This window comes from Necator americanus, chromosome III (genome assembly GCF_031761385.1).
Source record: "Necator americanus strain Aroian chromosome III, whole genome shotgun sequence".
Lineage (NCBI taxonomy): Eukaryota > Metazoa > Nematoda > Chromadorea > Rhabditida > Ancylostomatidae > Necator > Necator americanus.
The window spans coordinates 22,254,136-22,276,904 of NC_087373.1; the positions used below are offsets into that span (position 1 = coordinate 22,254,136).

The 22,769-nt window shown below is 43.4% G+C and overlaps 4 protein-coding genes across 6 annotated transcripts; 3 read left to right on the forward strand and 1 right to left on the reverse strand.

Moving 5' to 3' along the window:
* Positions 1–11,564: 11,564 nt before the first annotated feature.
* On the reverse strand, positions 11,565–12,518 carry RB195_010497 (uncharacterized protein; the record flags this gene model as incomplete). The annotated part of the gene is made up of 1 exon (XM_064191535.1): positions 11,565–12,518. The coding sequence occupies one exon, from the start codon at positions 12,516–12,518 to the stop codon at positions 11,565–11,567; it is 954 nt and encodes a 317-aa protein (XP_064049118.1).
* Positions 12,519–15,036: 2,518 nt separating this feature from the next.
* Positions 15,037–17,316, forward strand: RB195_010498 (uncharacterized protein; the record flags this gene model as incomplete). 3 transcript variants are annotated; one of them, XM_064191538.1, is made up of 2 exons in its annotated part: positions 15,037–16,432; positions 16,502–17,316. In XM_064191538.1, 2 exons carry the CDS (start codon positions 15,037–15,039, stop codon positions 17,314–17,316), a joined length of 2,211 nt encoding a protein of 736 aa, XP_064049119.1. The 3 variants fall into 3 exon arrangements, with proteins under 3 accessions (XP_064049119.1, XP_064049120.1, XP_064049121.1); XM_064191537.1 differs by lacking the exon at positions 16,502–17,316 and having other exon boundaries at positions 15,037–16,479; XM_064191536.1 differs by lacking the exon at positions 16,502–17,316 and having other exon boundaries at positions 15,100–16,479.
* RB195_010499 (uncharacterized protein) lies at positions 16,996–17,316 on the forward strand (the record flags this gene model as incomplete). The annotated part of the gene is made up of 1 exon (XM_064191539.1): positions 16,996–17,316. The coding sequence occupies one exon, from the start codon at positions 16,996–16,998 to the stop codon at positions 17,314–17,316; it is 321 nt and encodes a 106-aa protein (XP_064049122.1).
* Positions 17,317–21,104: 3,788 nt separating this feature from the next.
* On the forward strand, positions 21,105–21,524 carry RB195_010500 (uncharacterized protein; the record flags this gene model as incomplete). The annotated part of the gene is made up of 1 exon (XM_064191540.1): positions 21,105–21,524. The coding sequence occupies one exon, from the start codon at positions 21,105–21,107 to the stop codon at positions 21,522–21,524; it is 420 nt and encodes a 139-aa protein (XP_064049123.1).
* Positions 21,525–22,769: the final 1,245 nt, after the last annotated feature.

The following is a 22,769-nucleotide window of genomic DNA, read 5'->3' on the forward strand; positions in this document are numbered from 1 at the left end:
TTCACGTTCTAGCCAAAATTAAAAGATAAACTACATTTTTCCATCCGAGGAACGCGGAAGGAAAAGTTTCTGGTCGGCGCCAAATATTTTCAAACAAGTGAACATGATGCACCTATTGCAGAGACACGAGATCATATACGCAATAATCGGAACAGGGTTTCGACCCCTTCACCTTTCGACACCTGACAAAAGGACTCCCTTCACTTTTGGACGGATGCCAAAGGGAGCCCCTTCACTTTTGGACGGTTGGCGAAGGGATCCTCATCACTTGCGCTGCACCCCATGACCTAGACCCCCTTCACCTGAGCACCTATGCACGAGATGGCGAAGGAAAGGGGTGCACTGCAGCAGCTGTACCGTGTTCAACCGCAGGAACACATATTTTACGCCGAATACAGCGAGATTTTTCTTCAACCGAAGTGATATTAGTAAAACTGTTGTAATTTGACTATTTAGGCAATAACTTTTAAAGATTCAGGCAAAACAAAAGTTACTATGTTACGATATCGATTGTGAAATTCAAAACCACCAGATAATTGGGACACCGAAAAAAACTTCAAAAATTTCCAAAAAATAATAGTAATCTATGTGAAAAGAAATGGAACAATCCTTTTTTATTGAGAAGGATTTAATTCTTCCATACTCAGGTGACATAAAACCTAAGGATTTGTACCTGCTCTAATAATAAAGGATAAATTGTCTGGCATTAATCAATCCGTTTGGGATGCGCCAACACGTTTCACTGCAATCCGTAATCGTTGAGGTTTTGGAAAAAAAAAACGCGTGTTGGCCTATACAATAACTTGCGGTGTCAGCCTAAGAGAGGTCAGTGTTTTTATCCTCCCAGGCAAGTCTGGTACCAATCTATTAACAACAAGAGGATGGAAGGCTTATTGAACACCAGGGTGGATTCGAACCTCCAATCGGTGGTGCAGATAGTGGAACCTCCTGCCGAGTGCGCTAATAATACTTCATATCTTTTTACTGGTTCGGGTCTACATATGAGGGCCTTTCATTTCAGCACCAACAGTGGGACCAGACCATGCTTGTTAGGGGCTGGGGTAAGTTACTACAAAACTGTAGAACCAGTGTACTGTTGTTATTATCTAGATAGTGAAAAAAATTTATGTATGCCTAGGCACATCACCATGTGTAGGAGACTGGAGGTGTTTATTTGAACACTGACCTCACTTGACTTTCATATGAAGCTCAGCCGTTTCTAATATATAGTAGGGTAAAAACGGCATGAAGCAAGTACGCAATTGAGTACGCGGCTTCTCTCGAGGCGCTTTGGTGGAGCGTAGCGACTAGGAGCGTGGTGAAACCCTTGCTGACATCACCCATCGCTGCAGTTTGCGACGGTCCCACCTCGTTCCCTGCTGCCTCCACCGCGTCGTTTCGAGCGCGAACGCAAATGCACCGCAACTACACTCGTGATTCATGTTGTTTTGACCCGACTATAGGTTCCTGTGCGGCACCGTTGTACATGTAAAAACATAAATAGTAAATTTGATAAGTCGTACGGATTTTTAGTCATTTGCGTGAGTATGTGGCAGCTCTGCGCCACAAAACGATAGTGCAAAGCGTAAAACTAGTTTCTTTTTCGGAAAAGATGTCGAAGATGGTGAGTGTTCCAGTAACTACGATGGCCTTAAGACTCAGTGTCACGTGGAAAGCCTAAACCACTGTGCAAACAATGCTAATAGCCAGATTGGGCCGTTACCGATCCCAAATGAAAGGAAAAACTGCGTCAATCATAGCCACAAGGAGGAAGAAGATGAAGTTGACAAGAATGATACGTCCAGCAAATTGCACATTCACTACAAATCTCCACATATACCCTCTCGTTAAAGGCATCACTCCACGAATCTGAGGTAGTACGGATTTCAGGTGGAGTATTCGTATACGGGATGGGAGGCTATGGAGAGGGGAGTGATTCCGTCCATATCTTCCTAATTGCCGTGGAGAACGGCCCGCAAGATACGGTTTCAGGCGTTCTGGCGCACTATTTTCTACAAGGAGTTCGACTGGAGCGCGCCAGCCTTGTGCGGCGCCGCATCTTCCCGGGCCGTTTTTTACGGTAATTAGGAAGAAATGGACAGAATCGCCCCCTCCCCCCCCTCTCCGTAGTCTCCCATCCCGTATACGAATACTCCACCCGAAATCTGCATAACCTCAGATTCGTGGGGTGATGGCCTTTGAAAAAATATTTCCAAATCAAGCGAGAGAGAGACATTTCGAGGAAGTTAAAATGAAATGGGACTGGTTCAGGGGTAAAATGTAGTTGGGGGTGGGGACTCTGACGCACGAACTGCTTTCCTACTGTATTTGGTGCGATTAGTGGCGGGAACTTCCACTGTGCCAGTACTTTACCTGCACTCAGAGTGCGAAAAAGGTCATGGAGCATAACAGGCGCAGAGACGTCCATAAAACACGTTAACCGTTCTCGTCGTTAAATCATTCCATTTGCTCAAAGGCATCACCCCAAGAATCTGAGGTGGTACGGATTTCAGGTGGAGTATTCGTATACGGGATCGTAGATTATGGAGAGGAGGGAGGGGTGACTCCGTCCATTTCTTCCTAATTGCCGTAAAAAACGGCCCGGTAGATACGGCGCGTGCACAATGCTGGCGCGTTCTAATAGAACTTCTTGTAGAAAATAGAAAAATTCTTGTAGAAATTGTAGAAAACACGAATACTCCACCTAAAACCCGCACCACTTCAGATTCTTGGTGTGATGCCTTTAATGGGTGCCTCCAATTTCTTGAGTCTTCGTGACTTCACTCAGATTACTGATTACCGCTTGGCCGGAGCTTGCATCGAAGTCGAAAGAGGAATTCGGCGAATGGCCCGCTGATGGTGGATTGCTGTGGAAGGAGCGACTTTGCCCCAATTGTGGAAGTCCCGTTAAAGTCGCGAAGCAGGCGAATGTGCACAGCCTTCATGGAATCTAACTCAACGGCCCTTTTTAGGGCCACCAACTTGCGAACACAAATCGAAAATGTGTGAATAAAAGTTGTTGCATGAATGCTTAATGATCGTGGATTGCGAAGGAATTCATTCTCGGTTCTTTTCTTTCTTTGGTAGTAACACATGATATTACTTAGATAGATATTTACTTCTCAAACTTGTTCGGAGTAAAACGTAGCTGGGGGTGGCCACTGAGTGGGGCCCTTATTTCTGGAAGTAAATAACTAAATCAGTTGGGAACCTAAGACCTAAACATTAGTTTTAGATGATCTATGACATGTGAACTAAAGTTACTAAGAGAAAAAGTAAGACATCGTCCAGAAGTAAAGGTGCCAATGAATGAGCCCCACTGACTCAGCTACTCAATTGTGCTCCATGACCGTTTTCGCGCTCTGAGTACAGGTACAGTACTGGCACAAAGGAAGTTCCCGCCACGAACCACCTCAAATAGTCGCACGAAAACAGTAGGAAAACAGTTCGATTTGGGTGCGTCAGAGTGGCCCCCAACTACATTTCACCCCTGGTTCAGAAAGGAGGAACACTTTGTGAAAGGAACCCCGAGATTTCTGCAACATCTAAGCGTTTAAACAATCCGAACAGTACCATCTCGGAATAGTACTCAAAGCATGCAAATAACTGAAGAAATACTAGGTTTGTCTCAGTAAATTGGATTCCTACACAGTATCATTGGGAATCATAACGATTCTAAACGAAACCACCGATTTCACGGATCTTTTCTGAAATGATTTCCCTGTCTAAAAATTTGTACGCAAAGTTATGTGACTTACTATCAAAAAGCATTTTCCGTGCACCTATATAACTTAGTTCAGTGCAAAACTAATACTAAAAAAATAGAAATTTGAATAAAAAAAATAGAACAAAGGTGACCTCTTCATTGGAGGACCACTTTTATTTTTGGATCTTTAAGGTGTCCAAAAGGTTCGTAAGCTAGGTGAAATTTGCGAAGAAAAAAATGAAAGTAATATATAATACAATAATAATAAATAATAATAACAAAGAAAAATTAGATAGAAGCGAGCTCCTGAAGAGCATGTGGAGCTGCAACGAGTTCAGAAATACTGTATTGCTGATATTTTTAGCAGCAACGGCGAATGCCCAAAATGAACAAAAGACACGTAACTTAAAGAAATTTGTTCCTTGGCAAAAGATAAGGAAAAACCCTCGAAAAGAGAACAGCAATTTTCCGAAATGGGTAGTAACACGTAGATCAAATCGAATACATGGTGTCGTTTGACGCCATAAAGAGCGCGCTTTAGACGAGTTTGTCTCTCTCCCAGCACCGTCGAGGTGAAACCGCTTCGTAGAACAAGACGAGGACGATAGAATGACATACATAGAAAAATGTACACGATGCAAGCGAATCACTCAGGCGGCTCATTTAAGCAAAAAAAGTAATTGGACTACTGAACAAGGCGTGAAAAGATACACTTTGCTCTGGAATTCAGATATTTGTGTAGTAACACGAAATTATGTGGTTCTTCACAGCGAATGATGACGAAACGAAACATCAGTCAAACAGTGTTAGAAAGATGGTGCATACACTGGGAACGGGACAAAATCTCTCAATCCAGGACCCGCAGCAGATCTGCTCAGAACTAGCGGGATAACACGATAAAATAATGCAAAAGACCCCTTGCAAGCACCATGCTCAGGCCGAAGCAAGACCGTGGAAGGAGCCACCTGGGGATATCCGGGTTCAGAATACTGGTCGCAAACCATTCCAGACCGAATTCATAACGAAGAATAGTGCTCTACTTCATACATGCGTGGACAAAGCAGCAGAATGACTTGTGGGGAAAGTCTGGGACAATAGATTCAGGAGCCAGTACGACATAAAAATGGGCTACCGTTCAGTTTACATAGATCCAAAATAACCGAAACAGTAAAGGTGTGAGGACACAAACAGACAAGAACAGAAGGATACTTTGAGACGGGTAATACAGGAAACCCTTTGGAAGCTCCCCTAATCAAGCGATAGGAAATGAATTAGTAGCTGCGATCACGGTGCTTGCTATCGTATTTGAATTGCTGCAGAATTTGAATTGGCGTCGCCTAGACTGTTGACGAAATAGCACGGATGGAGAGGAGAACAGAGGCAGGGTCAACGGCTAAGCGGCGGTAGGATGCAGACGGAGAGAGTAGGCTTCAGGGGTCAGAGATGCATGCGATGACAGTATGGGAGGTCGCATTGCAGCGAACGATCCATTCGATGGACAACAATATGGAGGTTCTTTTACCCTGAGTATATACATCGGTGGCTGAGCACAGTGAGAGATGGTGCACCTAATCGGGAACGAATTTGTCTTTGATGCGATGTGGAGTCCCTGCAAGACTGTGCCGTCGCAGCCTCTCGTAGCTGTTTGTTTTTGCATTTTTGCACCAACTTCTTCTTGCATCCCAGTGCATATACTATTCGTATATCGTGCTGGATACTTTCGGCTTTTTCAACTCCACACATGTACTTCAATCCATACTCGTTTACGGATAAAGTACTCAGTTTGAAGGGCATGGTCTAGTTACTCAAAGAGTAAATGCCAGTGCGCCGTGCAAGAAACTTAGCGTTTTAACTGTACTTCACATCTGCAATGTCACTAACTGAATGGTTCACGGATTTCTTGATTAGTAGACAGGGGCGAGTGTGACGCAATCGGTCAGTGTAGCTACAAGGTCGATGGTTCGAAACCGCTCTAGTGCCAACCAAGCCTTCCATCCCTCCGGGGTCGATAGATTGGTAACAGACTTGTTTGGGAAGATAAAAACACTGACTTCGGCTGATTCCCGAAAGTCATTGTGTAGGCCAACAAGCGTTCCAAAACCTCAACGATTACGAATTGCAGTAAAACGCGTTGGCACATCCCTGGCACACCTTACCGGCAAGATCGGACGGAATGGCTTATTTTCAACATGGCGTGGTCATAATGGTTGATATTCTCAAAGTTTCGCAGATAAATATTTAGGAGTTCAAATTAACTTAGTTAGTAATTTCTTTACTTTTTCATATAATTCAAAAACAAAAAAGAGCTTACGGCACCTTGCATACCGTAAAATGTCAGCCATGTGAGTATATAGTTAGAGGCATCACCCCACGAATCTGAGGTGCTGCAGATTTCAGGTGGGGTATTCGTATACGGGATGGGAGACTACGGAAAGGGGGTGATTCCGTCCATTTCTTCCTAATTGCCGTAAAAGACGGCCCGGAAGATACGACTTCAGGCGTTTTGGCGCACTATTTTCTACAAGGAGTTCGACTGGAGCGCGCCAGCCTTGTGCGGCGCCGCATCTTTCGGGCCGTTTTTTACGGCATTTAGGAAGAATTGGACGGAATCACCCCCTCCCCCCCTCTCCGTAGTCTCCCATCCCGTATACGAACACTCCACCTGAAATCTGCACCACCTCAGATTCGTGGAGTGATGCCTTTAAAGCAGCGTCTATAGAAACCATTCAACCGTCAAATTTCATGAAAGTAAGGTTTAAATATGGTATCAGTCCAAGGAACTTCTATGCTCAAATTTCTATTTTCGTATTTTCTACCTTCGCTGAGTTGAGCATCGGACCAAGTGGATTGGTTCGCCAGTGACTTTTGATTACATGACATCTAAATAGAGGCCGGAACGTAGTTCTCAAGAACACCGGGAAATCACGGTTCGGATTCAAATGTGCAGAAATTCGAAGAGTTAGAAAATTCCTTATCGGAAGGACTCAGTGAAACTCAGCCCGCACGACGTCTGCGGTAACGCATCCGATATAGTGATTTGGCCGCCCCTTTAAAGGCATCACCCCACGATGGAGTATTCGTATACGGGGTCGTAGATTATGGAGACAAGGATGATTCCGTCCATTTCTTCCTAACTACCGTAGAAAACGGCTCGAAAGATACGGCTTCGAGCGTTCCGGCGCATTATTTTCTACAAAGAGTTCGATTGGAGCGCGCCAGCCCTATGCGACGCCGCATCTTCCGGGCCGTTTTTTACGGCAATTAGGAAGAAATGAACGGAATCACCTTCCTCTCCATAGTATACGACCCCGTGTAGGAACCCTCCACCTGAAATCTGTACCACCTCAGATTCGTGGGGTGATGCCTTTAAAGACGGCGTTCGTGAAAATATCCTTGTATTTTACGCAGTATTCGGATAAAATTCGGGAGAAAGCGACCTGAAGCCTGGTGCAATTACGTGTGCGATTGTAATCAAGGTGGGACTCTCACTTGCGCCAATCGGACTGCAGAGATGAGTAGAGGTCCCACCGTGCACCTCGGACACAGTCCCTTACTACGTACCTCGTAGGATAATTCAGTCGACGTTGAGTGTGTTCTCACCATGACACTTGTGAACTGCTCTCTTATCTCTACCTGCTGGTAGAGGAAATGTAAACATGTTCACGGAAACTTGGCTTTAGAAGGAAAAGTTGGCATCTTGTGTTAAATCCGTTCTTCTTCATTCTAAACAATGTAATCATCAGAACTCACTGCTATGGTAATTATTAATGCAACTATAAGGCTTTTCGATCCCATCGTATTTAGTTATTTCACTAATTATTCCTGAATATACCCTCAGAATAGCACCCTAATCTTGTCGAGGTGGTTTCCGAACATTAGGATTTAGCAGTATTGCATCTTCTACAGGGAGAGAAAAAAATGAAGAAAGACTACTGCAGCAGTGACAACATTAATATTTCTGGAATATTTGCGCTAGAAATCGTGTACAAGTGCCGATATCACCTATAATATATTCTGTTAACTAATCATTAAGCCGCAAACCTCCAAGTGTTAACAGTCTGGTAGACTCTGACGTTAATTTTATGACATCATTGTCGTTATTGCAGTTGCCTCAGTCTGCGCCTTTCTGACTTGATAAACCATCGTTTCACTCATTGAATTCCTTTTTATTTTTAATTGTGCGTAGTGCACTCGGAAAATTTACTCTTCTTCTTTTTTTGGTTAGGAGCTATTTAGTTCATATCTCACGAAATTTAGACTCCGACCCCTTAGAATAACATCTTCCTTCGACTGTGTTTCTAACATGCGAACTCCCCAGTTTATTAAGTTGGAGCCAGCTGTCTTTTCTAGAGAACGTTATGGCGCATTTTCTATTCTCATTTGATCTGAAAAGAAGACAGCTTCATACTTGCTACTATTTGCAACCGTATTAGAGAGTGTCTATGATTTGGGATTTGTTTCAACCACAGTTTTACCGGTCAGCCACAACACATTTTTTCCACTAACTTTTAACATGTTGCTCAAAGTGATAGTACTTGTTGATGTTAGAAGAATTCTGTGACCTTCTTAATGACGATTCTTTCCGGGAAAATTCTCTTCTTTGTTCTTCACACAAATAAAAGCAAAACATCTTTCCCCTTTACATCTTCTTCAAAACATGTTCCTTTTTTAACCCTACAGTGTAAATTCCTGGCATTTGCTATCTTACTTCTACGTGCGCTATGTTACGACCTGATCATCACCATCACCTTTGGCTGGAGAAAAGAACTTTTGGTTGGAGAAAATCAAAGATCAAAGAAAAGTAATCGACCGCTGTGCCATCTCCTTCAGGAAAAAAGAAAGAAGAAGATTTGAAAATCCATAGTAGCATACTGGTTGATTAAAATGCTCATCGCAGTTGATGCGCATGTATGGTGCACTGTGTACTCATGTATGTTCATCAAGTAACAAGAAAGCACCCCTTACCAACAATGTCAGTAAAAATCCTATATTTGTAAGTGTAAGGAGTGTAAAATCCTATATTGTAAGTTTAAGGAGAACCGTCAATTTACATGCTGAGATTATTGACGTCCGTTACGTACGTACTTAAAGCGACAGGTCAATTACTAGCGATTGCTGCGTGAACAGTGGTTGACACAAGACCAGAAATAGAACCACTACTAACCAAAACATATAATAACATATGTTATTTCTCAAATGTGGCCTGCCTACACGGGTCTGATTGTTTCCTGCACGTGGTGGCCTTGCATTCATCAAACGCATTCATCCAGTCTACTTTAGTGGTTCAGTGGCGTTGTGTTTGAATAGTTCGAGTGCCCCACGAGTTTTTTGACGCGCGAATTCGATTCGCTGGCACGTGCCAAACTTCTGTGCTGACCGCTACCTCAAACTTATATAATCAAACATTTGTTCCGATCTCGGAACACGATAATTAATAATGTAATGTAATGTTAATGTTCGACGCCACACTGCCCCTTCTTGCCGACCATATGGCAAGGAGGCGGCGCGTTTGTCAGTTGTTGTTGATCGTCTGGCCGGGGAAGTCGGCTTTTCTTCTGTGTGTGCTTGACTTTCTGCTTATTTGATAAACGTTCTATCACTTAACCACTGCATTCTTCTTGGGTATAAATCCCATATTATCGGGAGCCAATCTCATACGCACAATTTTCTTGTGCATCAGCCAAATAAAGTGCCGAAAAAGTGCAGCAAGCCCCTCAGCTGCCCACAGCAAGCACCTAGCTGTGCAACATCGAGAAAGATGTCCTTGGTTTTCCATAGAGAACCTATGGCCCATAGCGCCAAAACTCTCCTGCTACTTCTGGAGAAATTTTCACTCTACAAAGAAGAGCGTAACCCAAATGGGTCAGATGAGGAGATGTTTGAGGCATATTTGACCTCAACCAACCTTATAAAAGGTAGTATTAAAACTATCGAACAGAGTAGAAACTCATTGCAGTCACTGATAGACAAACTGCAGATGGAATACAATGATTTCAAAACAAAAGGCAACAAAAACCTCGAAAAAGAAATCGAGGAAATTGAAAGTGAAACAAAATTCACTGATATCATAACAAGAGAGCAAATGAAATGATATTCATGCTAGAAGCAAGAGCCACAGAAGCAGCAAGTCAAGCTGAATAAAGGGAATGAGTTGGGAATAAAATTACATGGAAACCAATGAATACTAACACATCTTGAAGATGCAAATAATCGATCGCCACAAATGGGAAGTGCCAGAACGGCAACAGATCAAAGTAATGACGAAACCTTCAGCCCAGATGACGCAGTATGACTGTCAGAGGATCATTCTCATACCAGCAGAGAGGCGATCGAAGAAGAGTTCATATGTAGAACTCTCAAACCAAGTCAAATGAAGCTTCCTAGGTTTTGGGGAGATGAAGAAGAATTTTTATGAGTTCTGGGCAGTCTATGAAACTTTGGTACACCAAAATAAAGTACTAAGTATAGTTGAGAAAATGCTTCTTCTCAAATATAGTCTTCGAGGAAAAGCGGAAAGACCATCAAAGGGATACAATTATTTCCCCAGAATTATAAATGGATGGTTGAAACTATAAAGAAAAAATATGGTAACAAACCTATAAATAGAACAAAGATCGTGCAGAAACTAATCGACCTTCCATGTGCAAGGAACAATGTCGAGAATTGCACATATTTTCGACAAAATAAGAATGTTGATTAACCAAATGGTATCGGCGGGCCAGGATATACCCAATACACAAGATGCCATATGGACAGAAAGAATACTGGAGAAGTTTCCGTACAATATTGTGAAAAATGTCCTTACATCTATCCAAGAAATGGAAGATGTGAAAGTAGAAAACGATATGGAGCAACTCGAAAAAGAGATCAACGCTAAAAAAAATCGTTGAATCAAGATTAAAAGGTCTTTTTAAGACCGAAAACACAGAAATAAAAAGGAATCAAACTCTGCATAGATCAGAGACAAGAGAAAATGATAGGCAGTGTATTTTCTGTGACAGCTCTGAGCATTCTGCTCATAATTGCATAATCGTAACAGATATCCAACAAAAGAGGAACGTTGTGATTAACTCCAATCGCTGTTGGAAATGCTTCAGCGACCAGCACAAAAGTAATCAGTGTAGTAGACCAAACTGTCCCCACTGTGGAAGGATGCATCATCAAAGCTTATGTTTTACAAGATCATCCGAGAATGTAACAAATCAGCAAAATCGATTGCGCTTTGGTAACAATCAGCATCAGCAAAATCGATTGCACTTTGGTAAGCAACAAACAACAGAATCACCTCAAATGACGTTCGTCAACGAGATCGAACTTCGAATGTACATACTGAAAATCCAATTCAAAGTGATTCTTTCGTGAAAGTCGATTCTAACGACAATAATATTCTGGAACAGTAGAATAATAGAAATTAGACTATAGAACTGAATATCAGGGAAAATAGCTTAGCATATAGAAATACCCTAAAATCCCATAGATAAGAGCGGTTTAATTTACCGGTGAAAAATGAATTGGAATGAAATTGAAATTGAATGCAGTCACCCCTCTAACTTGATGGATGGATAAATAAAAATCGGAGAAGAAGTTTAGAAGAAGCTCCGCCCCTCAACTCTAAACCCCGCCCACTTAATAAACAATTCATATAGAAAAATAGCGATTTTAACGGAATTTCTGCCGGAATCTCTCTAGAAATGCCGGAATTTGATCTCTGGATAGAACTTGAAGAGCCCATTCGATCAGTAAAATTCCATAGATAAGAGCGGTTTAATTTACCGGTAAAAAATGATTTTGAAAAAATATTTTTAAAATTTTATCTGTATATTAAACAACAAGGACTCCAACATACCTAAACATAACACTAAACTTTTCCAATTTCTACTTCGTCATCATCGTTTATATTCATCATGGCAAAATCGTTTTTGAGATTTTCCAAATCACACAATGCTTTTTCAAAGCTATGTTGAATAACATCAGATGAAATGGATTGGAAACTTTCGCTAACTAAAAATGCAGCTTCTTCGTAGCTCATCCTTCTCCTTATTCCACTTTTTGTGTAAGTTGCTTTAGCTTCATCTCTCATCCATTTTTCCCAGCCAGCTTTCAAGTGGTCTTTAAACGGTTTGTTGATGCCGACGTCTAAGGGTTGCAATATTTTAGTCAATCCTCCTGGTATTACGGCAATTTTGCTATATTGTTGACAAAATTGTTTCACTTCATCAGTTACGTGGCAACGAACAGAATCAAATATCAGCAAAGAGCGATCAGAGTCGGAATTGTGATTTTCTCTTTTGTTCCATACTTCAACGATACATTCTTTCATCAGTTCCTGATTCATCCAACCTTTTTCATTTGTTTTCACAATAAAATTAGATTTCTCATGGCCGGTAGAATCAATTTTAATGTTCTCTCGTCCCTTCACATCAACTGTCCGTTCATAGATGATATCAAAGGGAACTGGTACTTCATCAATATTTCCCAAATTGAAAGGGGATACGTTTAAGGCTTCAGCTGCAACGAACTTTCGAAAATCCGAGCATTTTTGTAGATGGTCAGACGGTAATGGTTGACCGACACTTGTTCTTCTTCGTACAGAGAGCTTTTTTCGCGCCATAAACAGGATGCACCAATGCGCAGATGCTTTAAAATTTTGGTGACCATGCTCTTCTGCTAATTCCTTTGCTTTGGTCCTTATTTCTTTCACCGTGACAGCTCTATTTTCTTCTCGTTTTTTGACAACCCAGTTGTAGATGGCATCTTCAACTTCTTCAACGCTTGGTTTTTTGTATCGTCGGGCTCTCTTCGTTGCTGGCATCTCTTGAAGATTTTGTCGATCAACAACCCACTTTCTTATCATTGCTTCAGTGACTTCAAAATGACTAGCCGCTGCCAAGGTTCCATGCAAATCACGATAATTGACGGCGTCTAGCTTGAAAGCTGCTGTATACGATTTACGACTTTCATAGCAGGTGATACAGGATAGAAAGGGTATAGAAAACAGTAAGAATAAAGGTAGAGTTGTAGGCTATTATTGCGATAATCATGAGCAGACAACGCCAAAAAAAACGTATACAAATGTCAATTTTCATTTTCTAGCACAAACCGCTCTTATCTATGGGATTTTAGGGTACTTCCGTTTCGCCTCTACCCTTAGACGGAAGGAGTAAATACAGATTAGGAAACAGAGAATAATTAGGAATGTTGAGTGCTATTCACTCCCGAGGCTCTTCATTAAGGAGGAGTGAACAGAATGGGGAATTGATGTAGAGCCTGTTATTTACAGCCAGCTAAGGCGCCAAGATAATCGATATGAGTAACTGTTAGGTCATCAAGGAGATCAAGGAAACAGACCAGATACAAGCGTATTGGTAAATGCTTTAAAACTACGAATTCTATATAGTTCTGGATACTTATAAATAATATGTTTATTCTTAATAAAGCATTTAAAAATGGCCTGAATAATAATAATAATGTTCTTGCCATATTCTAATGCACTCAGAAGTTTGAGCATGATCTGTAGTCTGTCTGTAAAATCTGAATAAAAACTACAGCTCCTAGATATTCGTAGAGTCTCAGTATATATGATAGCGGTTTTAAGAGTATTAGAAATAAAAACATTACATTCAAGTCTACGCGAAACTGTTTGCAAGAAAATTTATTGCAGACGTGCTTTTACTGAGGATTGAACTCACGTATTCGATTCCGGGTTAGCAAGTTTTCAACAGCGCTTTAAGATCACCTTGGAAGACGGACGACAGAGAAATGATGGTAATAAACCTGAAAACTAGGGTAAGATGCATTTCAGGAAACCGCTACAAACATACAACTTTAACGAACTTATTCTTTCCTGACATTTTGGTACTTCATAATAAACACGAGAAGAAATTATGAATTTCGCCTAACGAAATCTATCGGTGCTAGCTTCTATCTACAATTATAGTTACCTATCTAAGAAAATAAAACAACTTTATGATAACATCAAGTCAGTGTTTTTTTTTAAAACACTGACTTGATGTTATCATAAAGTTGTTATATTATAAACTTGATGTTATATTATAAAAACACTGACTTGATCATCGGCTGGCCCCCGCAAGTCATTGTATAGGCTAACACGCGTTCCAAAACCTCAACGATTACGAATTCCAGTAAAACGCGTTGGCGCATCCCAAGTGGATTGATATGCCAGTGGCTTTATCCTTTTTATGATAACATCTTATTTCAGCTGATCTTTTTGTAGCAGAAGTTATTCAATCAATGCTAGAAACACATCATACAAGTCTGACCGAGCACGACAAACAGTGTGGTGCTCACTTTGCTCGTACTAACATCAGCGTGCCGAAATTTTTGGTGTTGCAATCTCTCCACTAATAGATAGTTGTAATCCTCGAGTACGAATGTGATCTCAGTTCTCCCAGTAAACCAGAAAAAGGCATGCGAAACAACCATATGTTGTCCTGTTTCCCCAATGATGCAACATACTACGAATGAGATAACGCGGCAAATCTGCAACGCATCTGCAATTTTGCAGTATTAGTTGTATCGTGATCGTCAGACGATGATGGAGTTGAAAGGGTTCAAGGACGGAGCTGAAAGGGATCACAGGACGGAGCTGACAGATGATTAATAAGTTGCATCACAGAGGATCATACGAGGGTGCTTCACACGTCTTTCCTTGGATTACTAAAGAAGTGATGACCAAGTCGGGACTGAGTGTGATCATTATCACTGTTGTGATGATCACACTGTGAACTACACTTTTATCCCTCTCCATTCGTGGTATGATCCGAAATCGTCATATGTTGCCTTTACGTGATAAGTAAAAGCTGAAGGTAGCAGCACATTCTATATATTATATCTTTTGTGCAGTCTAAGGTCATTGCTCTCCACAACGGTTTACCGCCTCATAGTGGCGTGGAGGTGACACTGGGCGTCGAACTGCGATCAGCGGAGGTTCGTCCTTCGTCCAGGGTCTCCCAAGCTGAGAAGGAGATCGACACATCCGATATTCCGACTTCTCTGAATCGGAAGCCTAGCTAAGAGTAAACCACTGCTAAGATTCACCACCGTCTTGGCAAAATGTCGCAAGGTGGTTCCCTGATCCATATAGGTTGGGCGGCGACCTGTGGTGAAAGCTAAGCTCGCCGTGGCATGGCTGCTTAGTTTGGGGAAAAGTCTCTTTGCCACTCCAGCATATTCACTGCCTCAGTACTCTGCACACTGGGCCCTGCCGTCTCAGACGTCGGACGGTATGGCGACCGGTGAGAGGCGATCAAATCTCAGGTTGCTCAGAACGCCTTTGATTCTGGACCTAGGCGACAAACGCACGACTCGCAATGAAGATTGTCTCAGACTGTGTACTTACAACGCGAGAACAGTTTCCACAGACGCTGACCTGCATGCCCTTCTCGGAGCTCAAATTTCGCGTGATTGCTCTGCAGGAGACCAAATGCAGAAGGAGCGACGTACGACAGATGAATGACGGTACACACGTCATTCGTGGAGAGAAGGTTCCATCGCGAAATGTAGGCGGTGTTGGTTTTGTCGTGCACCCATCTGTCGTCCATCTCGTCGATTCTCACGAGACCCTGTCACCTCGTCTGGCCATTCTTCGCCTCCGCCCTCTGCGCCAAAAATCCATCAGTATCATCAACTGCTATTCACCAACATCAGCAGCTGATGAATCCGAATTGGACGCGTTTTACGAGGAGCTGAAGGAAGTAGTCCGCAACGAGAAGTCCTTCTACAAATTCGTTGTCAGAGACTTTAACGCAAAACTAGGAAAGGCCACAGAAGAGGAATACAGGATTGGAAGATTTGGACTAGGGGACCGGAATGAAAATGGCAATCGTCTCGCCGGGCTGTTGTCCGCCGCTCGCCTCTTTCATGGGAACTCTCTTTTCATGAAAAAAGATCATCGTCGGTGGACATGGGAATCGCCCAACGGCGCAACTCGTGCGGAGATCGACCACATACTCACCAATCGGAGGTGGTGTCTACTTGACGTCTCAGTAGTACCATCCTTTTGTAGTGGTTCTGATCATCGTCTCCTTCGTGCGAAAATACGACTTAGCCACGCGATGGAAAAGAACATCTGCTATCGGCAACGAAGGAGAAAAGAAGTCGTCTACGACGATTGCGTACTCGAGTACTCCTTGTCCCAAGGTGACTGGCACATCGAGGAGGACCCAAACGTGGACTACGAGAAGTTGCTCAGAGAATTACGAGCCTGTGCTGAACGTGCCTCGAAGCCGCGCACGACAAACTTGGATCGAATTTCGAAGACCACTAAGGAATTGTTGGAAAGAAGAAGGGCTTCGAGGCTTGATTCGAATGCATCGCACACTGAGCGGTTAGTAGCAAACACTAGCTGCAGGAAAGCGTTGCAGGAGGATCTTTTGAAGTACAGGCAGAAGAAGATTCTGGAAGCAGCACAAAGAAGAACGAGTCTAAAGAAGTGCCGCAGGGATCTCCGCGATTATAATATTCCGCTAGCAACCTTGCTGAGCGAAGACGGGACTCGCACGTCTTCTCGTCATGAGATGGAAATAATTACGGAGAGGTTCTACTCGAGCCTTGTCCGTTCATCAACTCCTGTATCAAGCCCAATCATCCCCACTGGCGAAGCTCCACCACGGATTCTCCCTTCAGAAGTACGAGTCGCTATCAAGAGCATGAAGCCTGGCACAGCTCCCGGACCTAATTTTATATCAGCAGACTTTCTTCGGGCTGGTGGCCATCCGCTTCATGTAGTCTTAGCAGCGCACATGACATCCTAGCTTCAGAAAGAAAGGATCCCAGACCAGTGGAAGACCTCGCGAACCGTTCTTATCCATAAGAAAGGTGACCGAGAAGACCTTCGGAACTACCGTCCGATATGCTTGCTGAGCGTGTTATACAAAGTATTCAAGATCATCCTCACGCGCATATCTACGACGCTGGATGAAGCCCAGCCTCAAGAACAAGCTGGATTCCGCCAGGGGTTCGGCTGCTTGGACCACATCCAGACCGTGTCGAGGGTCATAGAGGTTTGCCGGGAATACCACCTGCCCCTTGTTCTAACCTTCGTCGACTATGAGAAAGTCTTTGACAGCGTAGAAACGAATGCAATACTGTCAGCGCTGGTCGATCAAGGTGTGGACGCGTCGTATGTGAGGAAATTAGCCAATTGCTACGATCGATGCACGACTAGGATACAGCTTTTCCACCGCCCTCTCACCATACCCATTGGAACGGGGATACGACAAGGCGATACTATATCGCTGAAACTGTTCACGGCTGCATTGCAATGCATAATGAAATCACTATCTTGGGAAGAAAGGGCATACGTGTTGATGGAAGGTTTGTTTCGAACCTTCGTTTCGCGGACGACATCGAGCAGTACCAGGGAAGCAGAAACGATGCTGAACGAATTGAACGAAGCAGGAAAGAGAATAGGATTACGAATAAACAGAAAGAAGACACAGTTCATGAAGAACGCCCACTGCGAGGACGGAGGAGTACAACTTGAAGGGCCCCAAATCGTGGAAACTCCGTCATACGTATACCTCGGACGTTCTATAAACATGGAAAACGACTTGAAGGAAGAACTGAATAGAAGAATGGGAGCAACATAGGCAGCATTCGCAGTCGTCAGGGAAGCTACGGTCCAACTGACGGACCAAGATCTTCGTGCCCTTCTGTTCGACTCGACAGTCCTTCCAGCGCTCTGTTACGCAGCGGAGACGTGGGCAGACACCGCGGCCACGTCTAGGAAGCTACTTACTACCCACAGAGCCCTTGAGAGATGTCTCCTGAAGTTTAACCGGCGCACATAACACCTTGCCGGTCTTCGTAGCTCCAACTTAAGAAGAATGTCCCCTCTTCGCGACCCAACGGAATATGTATCGAAAGCAAAACATAGATGGGCCGGTCACATCATGAGAAGAATCGACGGTAGATGGACTAAAAGAACGCTAGAGTGGATCCCAAGGGACGCTAGACGCCCCCGAGGGAGACCGCCAACGAGATGGGGTGACGTGTTCGCTGCACAGATGGACTAGCTGAGAGCTCAGCTGGATACGGCTCAAGGACCTCGTCAACGTCACTCACGAAGCTTGAGAACATCTTGGATGACAATGGCGAGGGAACGAAACGAGTGGAAAAGATGCTGGGGCCCGCACGTCCAGTGAAAACGGGCCATCTAAGTATCTAAGTAAGTAAGTAAGTAAGTTTAAGGTAGAGACAATCACAATGAGCAGAAACGCTCTTCAGGCGTTGATAGATAAATTGCGAGAATAATATGATGAAACAAGATTTATGGTAAATAGAAAAGACCTCACAAATGAAGTTGAGGAGATTGGAAATGACACGCAATTCAATGAAACGATTGCAAAGGCAAACGAAATGATATATATACTAAGTTCCAGAGTTACAGAAACAGGGAATCAAATGGGAAGACTTGCCAGAAGGACGGAAAAAACTCATAGAGACCCCAAAAAACAAAAATCTGCAGGAATAAATGACACCCACGCAGATCAACAGACCGCAACAGAGTCGACTTCAACTGAGGAATCTGAAGAAAGTCCTCTTTCTCAAAATGACGCCATTTGGCTTTCAGAGGACAATTAAAATTCGGAAAGGTGTGGAGAAGACGGTGATATTTCATATGTCGTACATCAAACCAAAGCAACTAAGGTTGCCACGATTCTACGGGGACGAAGAAGAGTTCCCTGAGTTTTGGGCAATATATGAAACGCTCGTTGACCAGAGTCAGGTTTTAAGTACAGTTGGAAAAATGCTATACATGAAAATGCTGTACATGTACATGCTGTACATGCAAGTACAGCAATATCCCTCCCGATGAGATTTTTGCATAGTCTGATTAACATTTTACTCATGGCAAAAAAGTTTCGTTCCTTTAACTCTAAAAGATAGTTTATTACCTCTTTTTGTGATTTGGTTTGTTAAATGTTCTGCCGACAAAATAGTATTTGTGCGAAAGAAGAACACCTGGTCAGCCAATCAGCTTCACAATCAGTTGTTTTTGCCCGGAATATATGTTAATTTACAAAGAAATCCCGAGAAATGTTTGGAATTTGTTGTTCCAATTCAAAAGTATGGCTAACTTCTTAGCAAGTCATATCATTGTCTCCGAGAACGTGCTGTGTGTTTATCTTCAAAATCTTCATTGTGGCATACCCTAAGCCAAATGTGGCAAAGCAGGCGTCTAAGCAGCTTCCTTTCCGTGCAATCAACCTCACCATCACCGTAGATGGTGATTTCCAAATCTCCGCCTCCTACATCACAATGGGGCAAATTGCAGAAATGTAGACTCGCAGGTTGACTTCGTTGGTGATGGGGGTTGACCAAAGACATTTCGTTAAATAGTTAAATGCAGAAATGGCCTTGACGCATCTTTGCTGAATATCTTTCTTGCTGTTGTTCTTTAGTGTACAGCATAGGTAACAGAACTCGTCGACGAGCTCTATCGGTTGTCCACCCACCCTGATTCCCGTTCCAGGTCTCGAAGAAACCCATATATGATTGCATTTGGTAGAGCGACAAGACAGGCAGTAGTTAGCAACGGGCTACTCCTCACACGCTGTGCAACAGTGTAGAGCGAAACCACCAAATTCTGGACAAACGTCGAAATCCTGTTCGACACTGGAGCAGACCAATCATTGATGAGACGCCAGTATCGCAACTGCGTCCCAAATGTCCGACACCGCGTAACATATCGGTACGAATTTTTGTATTCGGCAGCATTATTCGGCATCAACCAGCCATCGGCTACCGCATCCGAGTAACCTCATTGGCACTGTGATCTCCACGGTCAGCAATACCAAGTCAAGCTCCTGAGTACTCTGTTAGGCACTGAAAAGCGGTCTACCTTACTCAAAAAGACCAAATCTTCATTAAAACGCAAAGGATCGTGCTATCGAAGCCACCACAACTTGAGCGATGCACGACAACGTTTTTACTTGGCTTCGATTTCCTCTCGAACTTGCTAAATGCTACCTCACCACAATATACACTTCCGTCCGAACTCAAACTCATACCTTAAACGGTAGGTTACCTATTCACAAGACGGCAATAAAAGAAGGAAGGATCGACGCTAGCAGGGTAAAGAGTTGGCACACCCCAGAGGTTAACGAGATGTCGCTCCATGACACCATATTGTTTACACATACCACTGACGGATTTGAGTAAGAGCTAACCCAAAGCTGGGACAAGTATTGGACAATGGATTCCGTCGGCATATGCGAGTTCAACGGTACAAAAAACGCTGAGAAGACGGCTGTCAACAACAAAGTCATAGACTTTTCAATCGAGCCATATAAAGGATGGATACTACGCACGAATGCCGTGTGAGGAAACCAAGTCCCTTTTCCTAACAACAAGACAATCGCCATGATACGATTTAGCAGCGTGTTAACGATGTTACGGTCACATCATGCAACCGTACCAGGAGGATAACCAATTTGAAGCCGGGATAATCGAGATCATCTCGAACGATAGCCTAACGGAGGACACACCCTTCATTACATGCCGCATTACGCAATCATCACACCACAAAAAAGACAACGAAGCTGTGCATCGTGTTTGAGGCCTCCTCTCACTTGAAAAAGGCACCATCACTCAATGATGTCTTTCATCAAAGACCCTCTAACTTGCCAGAAATTTACGCAGTCTTACTTCGGTTTTGAACAAGTCGTTACGTTGCAATATCGGACGTGGAGAAACCATTCTTGAGGTGCGTCTCCATGAGCTCTACAAAGATCCAACAAAACCAGTCGAAGACGACAACCTCCTCAATTATCGCTTCACTCGATTCACCTTCGGACTCAACGTCTGACCTTACCTCCCAGCTGGCACGATCAACCATCACCTACGGACACACTGAGGATCATCAGCTAGCAGACGAAATTCGTGAGAACCTATATGTTGGCAACCTCCTGAATTCCGGGACAAAGCACTCCGATCCCGTCATATCTTCGCCGATATGAACATGAACTTTCGACAGTTCCTTTCTAACAACACTGCCTTACGCCGCAAGCTCCCGGAAGAAGCGTACGCACAAAGCTCTCCCCAAAAGGTACTTGGTGTTAAGTGGAACTCAAAGGAAGACACCCTCAATATCCACTGTTTGGTCTTGACAGACCAAACACTCACGAATAGGACTATTGCACGTAGAATCACCTCAACGATCCCCTCGACTGGCTAATGCCACTGCTCACACCCGCAAAATGTTTCCAACAGGCACTGTGGAGAGGAAGGTTTTCGTGGGATGCTGAACTCCCACTTCTTATACAAGAAGAGTGGAAAATTATCATGCGCAATACAAAGGGATTCCATCACTCCACTCCACGCTACCTTTTCACACGACAGACCAAATACAAATTAGCAGTTTTTCCAAACGCTAATGGCATCGCCATGCCTGCATGCGCATACGTGTTCACTCGACACACTTGACACTACTAATGGTCAAATGCAAACTTCAATACGTTTGAAAACAGCCATCCCGAAACTCGAAATGAACGAACTGAAATTAGGTCGCACTCAGTCTTCACAGCGAAGCCTTCTCTATCCTATCTTCTTATTCTCAGGTTCCAAAATAACACTGAGCTGGTTAAACTCACCGTTACACAGATCACAAGTCGGGCGGTTAATCGAAAATCGTCTTAGGGAGATTCGGAGCATCACGAAACCACTGCACTCGGAAGACGTCACAGTCGAAATCCGCAACATCTCGACATCCCGACCAGAGTCGGAAGCTTACGCAACAACACGAATAAGCAATAAAAGGCGAAGACGGATTTGGGCCTGTGGTCAAAGGGTATGAAAGAGAGATGTAAAGAGTCGTAAGCGTGTGCAACAGCACGAATGAGCAATGATGCGAAAGATGAAAACGGATTTGGGCTCGTGGCCTAAACGTAATCGTAAGCGTAGCCGAGAGAGTAACATGAAGACTCGGGAGCGCGTGGAACAGGACGAATAAGCAATATGGGAAGACAAATTTGGGCATGTGGCCAAAGCGGATGAGAGAGTGATGGAAAGAGTTGGCAGCTTGTACAACAGCACGTATAACTAACGAAGGGAAACGAGAATTGGATTTGGACCTGCTGGTCCTCGACGATGCTCGTGAAACTTCTATCCATAGTATCATAAGTAATCGTGTTGGAATCTTCGAGTGCTTGGGCCAGTAGGTCGCGCTTGCTGTCGGTGATGATCGATCGCGTTTCCACCCGCGAAAAAGGGGAAGGAGGGGGGGGGGGGGGAGGGTTGCGATTGGGTCTTCATTGCCTCACCAGCGAGGGACGTTTTCCTTGGGTCTTCTCGTGTGCGTTTCGAGGTGCCGTTTTGGTGAGTAGTGAGATTCGACAGATTGTACACTAAAGAACAACAGCAACTACAAGAAAGATATTCAGCAAAGATGCGTCAAGGCCATTTCTGCATTTAACTATTTAACGAAATGTCTTTGGTCAACCCCCATCACCAACGAAGTCAACCTGCGAGTCTACATTTCTGCAATTTGCCCCATTGTGATGTAGGAGGCGGAGATTTGGAAATCACCATCTACGGTGATGGTGAGGTTGATTGCACGGAAAGGAAGCTGCTTAGACGCCTGCTTTGCCACATTTGGCTTAGGGTATGCCACAATGAAGATTTTGAAGATAAACACACAGCACGTTCTCGGAGACAATGATATGACTTGCTAAGAAGTTAGCCATACTTTTGAATTGGAACAACAAATTCCAAACATTTCTCGGGATTTCTTTGTAAATTAACATATATTCCGGGCAAAAACAACTGATTGTGAAGCTGATTGGCTGACCAGGTGTTCTTCTTTCGCACAAATACTATTTTGTCGGCAGAACATTTAACAAACCAAATCACAAAAAGAGGTAATAAACTATCTTTTAGAGTTAAAGGAACGAAACTTTTTTGCCATGAGTAAAATGTTAATCAGACTATGCAAAAATCTCATCGGGAGGGATATTGCTGTACTTGCATGTACAGCATGTACATGTACAGCATTTTCATGTATAGCATTTTTCCAACTGTACTTAAAACCTGACTCTGGTCA